At 53.1% G+C, this 9,425-nt stretch overlaps 1 protein-coding gene across 1 annotated transcript in view; it reads right to left on the reverse strand.

Annotated features, from left to right (window-relative positions):
- The window catches only part of CDHR2 (cadherin related family member 2), a 24,290-nt gene that overhangs the window by 5,477 nt on the left and 9,388 nt on the right, over positions 1-9,425 (reverse strand). Inside the window, exons 12-20 of the mRNA XM_077757267.1 lie at positions 8,322-8,477; positions 8,080-8,241; positions 7,741-7,802; positions 7,234-7,477; positions 4,548-4,787; positions 2,125-2,194; positions 1,401-2,006; positions 542-613; positions 113-162 (exon numbers count right to left, since the gene is read on the reverse strand). Of these exons, the coding sequence (XP_077613393.1) occupies positions 113-162; positions 542-613; positions 1,401-2,006; positions 2,125-2,194; positions 4,548-4,787; positions 7,234-7,477; positions 7,741-7,802; positions 8,080-8,241; positions 8,322-8,477 (1,662 nt within the window). The remainder of the gene's footprint in view (positions 1-112; positions 163-541; positions 614-1,400; positions 2,007-2,124; positions 2,195-4,547; positions 4,788-7,233; positions 7,478-7,740; positions 7,803-8,079; positions 8,242-8,321; positions 8,478-9,425) is intronic.

The following is a 9,425-nucleotide window of genomic DNA, read 5'->3' on the forward strand; positions in this document are numbered from 1 at the left end:
GCGGGCGGGCGGGGAGGGGGGGCGGTGTTCAGGCAGCTGAACGGCCTGAAGGCCTTGGTCCTGTGTCTCCCGGAGCTAACGTGATGGGCAAAGGCAGGAGCCAAGGACTTACCTGGACAGAAGCCACCTGCTGGTTGGGCACCACAAGTTCTGGGATGATAACTACAAATGTGGACAAGAAAGGGTCAGTGGAGTCGGGCCCGTGCCCACCTGCCTGAGGTGCTGACTCACTCCCCCAAACTTTCTTTCAATGTCTTTACCACTGGAAACCCCCATTATGATGGCCTCCGACCCATTAGTTAGCAGCTCATCCACGGGAAACTGAGGCCCGGAGAGGGAGGGACAGGCCCAGGGTCAGATATGAGTTGGGGCAGAGCTGGAGTGAAAACTCAGGTCTCCCCTCCTTTTGAAACCCTGGGAAAGAGGTAGGTTTGGAGGCCTGTCTTTCTTTCTAAGGGCCCCCTTGGGGCCTGAGGAGGGTCTGTGGGAGCTGCCCAAAGGCAATTCTGGCAGAGTATGGAGGGAAAAGGTGGCTGCTTACCGAAAGTCTTATTGTCAGGCAGAAAATAGGGTGCATTGTCATTCGTGTCCTCTATGGTGATGGAGAGGCTTCCTGGAGGAACAAGGTTGGCTGGTTCTGGTCTCTAGGCAAAGGCCTGACCCAGAAGGCCTGGGCCTCAGCCACGCTCCCCACTGTCTCCCTCCCATACATCTCCCATGCTCCGCCCCTCCCCTGCTCCTGACCTGGGCTGCACTCTGGCCTTTGTGTCTCCTCCCCATACCTTAGAGAGGGTAAGCAAGTTGTGCAAGATCATCCAGCACGAGCATCGGGCCAGGACTGAGCCAAACCTGCGTATGTCCCGCCTGACCCCAACATTGTCCTGATACTTGCTAGGTGGGTAAGTTAGGTTATTGAGCTGGCCACTGTGTGCCTCAGTTTCCTCATCTATAAAATCAGCTAGGGATCACCTACCCCACGGGTTGTGTGGGAGTAACATAGGCAAATGCTTCTAAGGGGCTTGGCATAGCTCTTGGCTGTAGTAAGGTCTCAAAGCATGCTCGCTGTTGATGTGGTTATTATTGCTAGCATAATCAAAGGTGGGGTACGCGCACTCTGAAGCCTGTTCCTTCCTTTACACTGCCTCACAGAATAATAGCATTAATTAACTGCTTGCCCTGTGCCAGGCACTGCACGAAACACTTTACACGCATGTTCTGTTTTAATCTGTACAGCCAACCTACTACCCAAGTCCACTTGACAGATGGGTAGACTGAGGCTTAAGGAGGTGTCACAACCTTCCCAGGGACACAGCTGATAAAGGCTGGAGCTAGAACTCAAACCCTGACCTTTTAGGTCCCGGCCCACGGCCCCCATGCCACAGCCCACCAGGCCACCTCACCATTGTCACTGTAGGCCAGGAAACGGAGGTCTGTTGTGAGGTCACAGGCCCGCACGACTAGTGTGACCAGGTCACAAGTCTCATAGTCAATGGCCTCACTCTGACTGATGAACACAGAGCCGTTGGCCAGCACTGAGAACCAGCCACGGCACAAGCTGCCCACGCTGACCCCGGCCTTGGTGCAGATGACGTTCACAAGCTGTACCTCCAGCTGGGCCATGGTGTCCACATCGTGGGCGACCACCTGAGCCACCAGGCCGTGCTGTGAGCCATTCTCAGCCACATGGATGCCCCGGAGCGAGGCTGGGTCCAGAGTGGGCCGTTCATCGTTCACATCCTCCACAGCCACAACGACTTGTGCTGTGGCCTCTCTCCCCTGCGGGTCTGTGTTCTCGGCACTCACTGTCAGGTTGAAGGAGGCCTGTGCCTCGTAGTCCAGACTCACATCCGAGGGCAGCCAGAGGCGGCCCTCTGCCCACCCAGCCCCCAGCTTGGAGCCTTGGAGCACGAAGTTGTTGGCACCACCCCCTGACAGACTGAAGCTGATGCGGTTGTTGGCTTCCGTCTGATCTGCATCCCAGGCCTTCAGCACGCCCACCAGCTCTCCTGTGGGTGAGAGCAGAGTTCATAGGGACCCTCGCCTCCCTCAGCTGCACCCTGGGAGGGGTCGGATGCCTCACTGGGCCCCAGCCCCAGTGCCTGGCCTGACCCAGGAAGGACTTACCTGGGTCCCTCTCTTTCACCGAGAAGAAATAGATGGACTGGTTGAAGATGGGCAGATTGTCATTGATGTCCTGTGGGGAGAGGTAGTTCTGAGCCCAGGGACCTCAGGAGCACCCAGTCCAGCCTCACCAGAGCCCATGTGAGAAGTCAGTGCTTCCTCTGACCCAAGGCACAGACTGTCTGTCTCTGTCTCCTCGGAGATCACTGTCCGCTTTGCAGATGAGAAAAGGGCCTTTAAGATGACGGAACTTGCCTAGGGTGCACACGTGGGGCTCACGGCTCTGTCACAAGACCTCTGAAGTCAGTTATGCAATTTCAGGGAGCCCCACCTCCCTCTCGTTCTCTGACCACAGCTCAGAGCCATCTTAGGCCCTGCTTTCCAGAAGGGTGGCCGAGGACCCCCACAGTGTCCCTGCTGGCCTAGTTTGACTCCCCATCCCCTGGATTTATTTGTGCTGGCACTAACACCGTTTCCACAGAGACCCTGCGGCCCAAGCTTTCCCTTGTCACGTCTTTTCTCCTGTCCCTCCTGCCCTCAGCTGACCCCAGGACACTCGCTCCTGTGCTCAGGCAGAGCTGAGTTCAGGGCTTAGATCTGGTCCTGCCCCCAGGTGCCCACTCTTTGCTGTTCTCACCTTCCTTCTCTGGCCCTCACCACTCACACCTCCAGAGGCTGCCACCTCTACCTGCTGCTTCTTCCTGAACACTGGTGTGCGCTGAGGGGGTGCCCTTGGCTTTTTCAGCCCTTCCCCGGGGTGGCCCACAAGTGTCTGCTTTTGCTTTCAGCTTTTTCTAAATAATGGTTCAGTGTCTTTGAGAACAAAGCCATCTCCCCTTAATTAGACGTGTTTTCTGGTGGCGATTTCCCAGAATGGCATCACCGGCTCCATGCACATGGCTAGCTGCGTCTGAAGTCACAGGGATGGCTAAGAGCACAGCTCTGAGTCAAACCCAGCTCCACCTCTGCTTCCCGCGTGACTTTGACTTCTCTGGGCCTCAGTGTCTTCTTTCTGCGAGGTGGGCCGTAGTCCCCATTCTAGGGGCTGTTATGAGGGCTAGTTCATGAGTGTGAAAGAACCGACTGGCTCAGTTAATACAATTCTGCTTTCTTCCTTCTTCACGGCCTACTTCACCCCAAGGACAGCTGAATAAGCTGGCAAGTCCTAATTTGGCTTCTGTTCCTCCATTTTCCCTGAGGTCTCACTCTGGCCCTTGTGGAAAAGCAGTGCGTCCCAGCCCACGGGAACCCAGGGCTGCTCTGTGGGATGGTGCGGGCTGTGCACTGCACAGACCTAGGGGGCGCCAAACACATCATGGACATTGTCGAGGTGCACGTTTGTCACAATACTTTTCTAGAGGAAAGTGCCCTGTGGGGTGGTGGCGGCCTTAGAACCAGACAGACTGGGTTCGAAACCCGATTCTGCGACCCTAGGCAAGCTACGTAACCTCTGTGCCTCCGTTTCTTGGTCAACAAAATGGTAATAACCATCCCTACATTGCAGGGGCAGGTGTGAAGTAAACCCTGTAAATGCTGATTTTCATCCCTTCTGTTACCCTTGAACGGTGGTGAGGAGATAGGAGAGTTTCAGGCAGAACTTTGTGAATGATAATTAGAGCCAATACAGTAAGTAGTTCCTGCCTTATCTGCGGGAGAAACGTTCCAAGAGCCTCAGAGATGCCTGAAACCACAGGCCTATTATGTATATGTTCTTTCCTAAACGTACATACCTATGATAGGGTTTAATATATAAATTAGGCACAGAGAGAGATCAACAACAATATAATAGATAATAAAATAGAACAGTTATAACAAAATACTGTGATAACAGAGAATGCAAATGTGGTCTCTTTCTCACTCTCACAATATGCTTTTGTTCTGTACTCATCCTTCTTCCTGTGATGCTGGGAGATGATAAAATGCCCATGGATGGCATGAAGTGACGTGGATGACGTGGATGACGTGGGCACAGTGACGTAGCGTTAGGTTGCTACTGACCTTCTGACGATATGACCTGTCAGAAGGGGGATCATCTGCTTTGGGGACACTATTGACTGCGGGTAACTGGAACTGAGGAAAGGGAACCGTGGAGAAGAGGGGCCGACTGTATTCACTGAGTACCTTCCTTGGGTCAGGCACTCTTCAAAGCCCTTTCCATTTGCTAACTCACTTTATGTTGTTTTTACCGCCATTTTACAGATGAGGAACTTGAAGGCACAGGGAGTCTGAGTGATTGCCTAAGGCCACACAACTGAGCCAGAATTCTAACCCAGGCAGCCTGGTTCCAGAACTCTCTTGCTCACCGTGCTGCAAAGGGCGCACAAATGTGACTCACGTTGGAGGGGTGGGGGTGCTGGCCATATGCTGTGAGCTCCCCAACACAGGGCCCACCCAGGCACCCCTCCCACGGCCAAGCCAGGCCTTACCTCCACGTTGATAGTGATATTGACTTCAGTGCTGAGGACAGGCACACCACGGTCAGCCACAAGTACGGTCAGCACAATTCGGCCCTCCAGGGAAGGCTCAATGGCCTCTCGGTCCAGGGGCCTCAGGTTTCTGAGGATCCCTTTATCAGGATCCACTGAGAAGTTGTGGCTGTAGGGGCCAGGCAGCAGGCTGAAATGCAGATGGCTGTTGTTGGTGTCTGGCTGGTCGCTGTCGTGAGCCTGTGTGGAAAACCAGTATTGGGGCATCAGCTCTCAGATGCCCCCCCGGCCCCTCTGCAGCCTGGCCTCCCCCTCCAGCACTGGCGCACAAGAGCAATAATTGGGCCTCAAGCCAGTGAGATGCTGGCCAATCTCTCAGCCTCAGTCTCCCATCAGAGGGTCAGATCAACAGCTTGCAAGAGTTCTGAGGTTTTAAGCTGCTGATGTCAATCGTTTCTCCCACAAATCTTTACTGCATACCTACCATGTGCCCGGCCCTGCTCTAGGCACTGGGCAAGCACAGAGCCTCACGGAGCTGAAATTCAAGTGGAGAAGGGGCCTGAGGGGGTATGTTATAGCTATTCAAAACTCAAAAACAGGGGCGCCTGGGTGGCTCAGTAGGTTGAGCGTCCAACTTCAGCTCAGGTCATGATCTCACAGTCCGTGAGTTCAAGCCCTGCGTCGGGCTCTGTGGTGACAGCTAGCTCAGAGCCTGGAGCCTCTTTCAGATTCTGTGTCTCCCTCTCTCTCTCTGCCCCTCCCCCACTTACACTCTGTCTCTCTCTCTCTCTCTCTCAAAAATAAACATTAAAAATTTTAAAAGAGAAATTAAAAAACACACAAGTATAAAATAAGTGTGAAGTCGCACAAGATTCTGATTTTCCCACAATGACTACTTCAGTGCTGTGTTTTTTTTCAAACCGTTGATTCTTCACCCAATCTGCGTGTGTATGTGTGCGTGTTCCTGTCCTGCCAGGGTCCCGAACATGTGCTTGGTTTGCCTCAGGGGTGATCCATCATGGAGGATGCAGCAAGTTCCTTCAGGCCTTTGCATATGCCTTCGCCTCACCCTGAATGCCATCTACACCTCTCCAGGTGACTCCAGGCCAGGCTGGTGATTGCCCTGGGCTTCCACATCCCCTGTGCTATCTTTAGCACAGCATGAGTGACAGCCTTGGGCGACTCTCTGGCACGCTCCCCCTAACTGAGAGTCACCTGCAGAAGTATGATGGATTCACTGGAGAGGACCTGGGGCCCAGCAAAGGAGCTCTGAATCCAGAGCTGGGCTACTGACTTGGAAGGAAGTCTTCTTCCTTGCCATTCCTCTACCTTCAGCTCTTTCATCTCAGTTCCACTGGGACCTTGGTTATTAAATGCCTCCTGTTCGGGCAGCCAGAGAGGTTTTTTCCAGAAGCCTGACCCTGTCTGTTCACCCCTCCGCACTTTTAATTTCAGACAGTTAATTCACCAAGCGCCTCTCGGGGCTCACGCTGGGCACTGTGGTTACAGCAGCAGATCTGGAATGCTCCCGCCCCAAGGAGCTCACAGAGCAGAGTGTGAAGTTATCAGAGAAGAAGAAAAGGCTCGAGTTTCAGGACAGAGAGATCTGAGCTCTGGCTCCGGGGCTGCCACTTACTGGCTGTGCAAGCTCCAGAAAGTCACTCAACTTCTCTGAGCCTCATTTTTCTCCTTCTGTGAAATGGGGACCATTACAGCATGTGCTTCCCAAGTCAGTCAAGACACCAGATGTGGGAATGTGTCCTGGAAACCACACTGTCCCCAAAATAGGAAAGTGCTCTGTTGCCACACGATTGTCATTCTGAGGACCTGGTTTCTTTCCTGCTTCTTGCAAGACCCCCTTTCAGATGACTCAGGAGAGATGCTTGTCTCTGATGTTTCTTTGGAGCCAACGGTGGGTTTTTATCTCATAGAGTCTGTGAACCTGGCCACTGATATTTCCTTTTTTGCACTGGCCATCAGGAAACTCAGAACTGAATTTTCAGCCCACTCCTAGCAATTGGGTGGCTCTGGGTTCTAACGTTAACTTTGTGCTTATTAGCAATACCATTCTTATTTTCTCTTTTTCCTTATTTCTCCCATTTTTTTACCTTGCTTTTAACCAAAGTCACCTCAAATCCTTTTTGGAATAAAACAGGGGCTGAAATTAAAAAGAGTAATATGTTTTTAAGGGTTTGCTCTATGCTAGGCTTTGTGCCGAGCACTTAAAAAAAATCTTTTTTAATGTTTTTATTTATTTCTGAGAGAGAGAGAGAGAGAGAGAGACATACAACGTGAGCAAGGGAGGGTCAGAGGAAGAGGGAGGCACAGAATCTAAAACAGTCTCCAGGCTCTGAGCTAGCTGTCAGCACAGAGCCCGACACAGGGCTCAAACCCACGAATCAGAACCCACGAACCACGAGATTATGACCTGAGCCAAAGTCGGACGCTTAACTGACTGAGCCACCCAGGCACCCCATGCTGAGCACTTTCAATGCGTTATCTCGTTATTCTCTAGCGACTGCGATTGTCTTCACTTTCCAAAGAGAAGGCAGAGGCCCCGAGAGACTGATTAACTTTCTCAAGATCACAGAGGAGAGCCCAGATTCCAACTCAGGGCTGGCATGACTACAGAGCCAGGCTGGGTCCCTCACCCCTGTCCCATCCACCGGGTCTGGGCCATTCGCACCTGGATGGGCACAGAGACGTTGCCCTCCTCCTCCTGGACGAAGATGTTGTAGAAGCCGCTGACCACGGGCGGGTTGTCATTGACATCCAGCACGGTGACGAGCAGTGTGGTGGAGGTCGACAGGTTCCCGCCGTCTGTGGCCTGCAGCGTGAGGTAGTACACTGCCTGCTTCTCACGGTCCAGCAGCTCACTCTTCCTCACTGTCACTGTCCCTGAGACTGGATCCACCTCAAAGATGTCTGCCCTGTGCAGGGTGGCCAGAGTGAGCAAAAAAAATATAGGATGCCCACTTAAATTTGGATTTCAGATAAGCGATGACAAATATTTTAGTATGTCCCATGCAATATTTGCAATCCACTTATAATAAACAAATTATTTGTTGTTTATCTGAAATTGAAATGTACTGGGCGTCCTATATTTTACCCACCTACTCTAGTCCCACTGTAAGGCAGAGAGGTGGGCCCGGGCCCCCTATCTGCCTGCCCCTCGCCCACGCTGGGACCTTACCCATTCCCTGGCAGTAGGCTGTAGGTGATGCGGCCCCCTTCACCCGTGTCAGGGTCGAAGGCCTGTGAGCAGAGAGATGGACAATGGGACACTGTTTGGAAATGACGTCACTCCCTGTCAGCTGTGCGATTGATGGGGACAGGGTTGTTCTGCTTCTTGACACAAAGGGAGAATCCCCAGCACACTTAGATTCACAAATAGACACCCCACACACGTGTGCACACTGGCTGGGACCTGACGACATCAGGTGATACGGAGACACGGGCAGGGTCACAGTCCCCAGGTCTGCCCTCCTCCATGTCTCTCCTAGCCCAGCCCACTCAGGTCCCCGTCACTCACATGGATGCTGTTGGTGACCACAGTGCCGTCTGGGCTGTTCTCCAAGACACTGAGGTTGTACGAGCTGTGGGTGAATGTGGGCCTATGGTCATTAATATCTCTAATGTGGATGGTCACCAGGGCAGCAGAGGAGTTCCCACTGACCGAATCAGTGGCCAGGACCTGAGGACAGGGAAGAGGTAGCAGCACTGGGGCCAGAGTGCCCACGGACCGCACTCCCTGGTGCCCAGAGCACCCCTCACCTGCACCAGCATCACTGTCTTCCTCTCATAGTCCACCAAGGCGGGAGCTCTCACAAGCACCTGCACGTCCACTGAGCCCGCCGCCCGCTCAGGGGAGACACTGAAGGCTTCAGCATCAGGGCCCCTCGTGGACAGCAGGAAGGTGCCATTGCTGCCCTGTGGAGATGGGCATATAGTATAGCAGAGACCCCACCTCCTGCAACGCGCCAACCTGCATCTTGCCTGTAATCCCTGTCCATAGGCTCCTGCCTCAGGAAGCCCAGCCTTCTGAATTCCCATTGAAGGGGTGGGGGGAGGGGAGGGACTCTCAAAACACTGCGGCAAGAGGGTCTCTGGGGAAGCTGGGTTGTACACTCTCTGCAAATGTGAGCTCATAGGAAGAAGACATCTCCAGGTGCCTTGGCGCCTGACTAGGGCTGGAGAGACAGAGCCTGGACACACTCCCCTCACTCCCAGGAGACATTACTGAGTCTTCCTTACCAGCCCCTACTCAACATGCTCCACCACCCATACGAACACCAAATACCAGCAATGCCCAACATCACCCCATTACCCACATCACCCTCCATTCTACACCCCACCCCCACTCCACTCAACACCAGCCACCAACTCAACATGTCTGTCCACCTACCTCTACCCAGTACCATCCCCCCTCCACATTTTTTACCAACTCAATATCACCAAATCCTACCAAACACCATCCATAGGCATTCATTGCTCAATTCCACCCCACTCAATATCAACCTCCACTTAAGAATACTGTCTGACTTAGCACTCACTCAGACCACTCTGTGCTCAACACCGCCACATCCCCCAATATCCAGTACGACCCCAACACCCCTCAGCTTCACCAAGCACTCATCACCACCCCCTTCTCAACACCACCAAAAACTATACTCCATTCAACATTACCTAGTAGCTGGTACTAAACTCCATTCAATGCTGCCTTTCTTTTTGCCACCACCTAGCATTGCCCTGAGCACATAACTACCCATCAGCATAACATAACCCACATTTCCAAGTAACACTCAATAACTCCAATCCTCTACCACTGTCCATGGTCAGCACCACCATCACCCACCACTCACCTCCCCACCTTCTCCC

Source organism: Crocuta crocuta, unplaced genomic scaffold (assembly GCF_008692635.1).
Source record: "Crocuta crocuta isolate KB4526 unplaced genomic scaffold, BGI_CrCroc_1.0 scaffold131, whole genome shotgun sequence".
NCBI classification, from domain to species: Eukaryota; Metazoa; Chordata; class Mammalia; order Carnivora; family Hyaenidae; genus Crocuta; species Crocuta crocuta.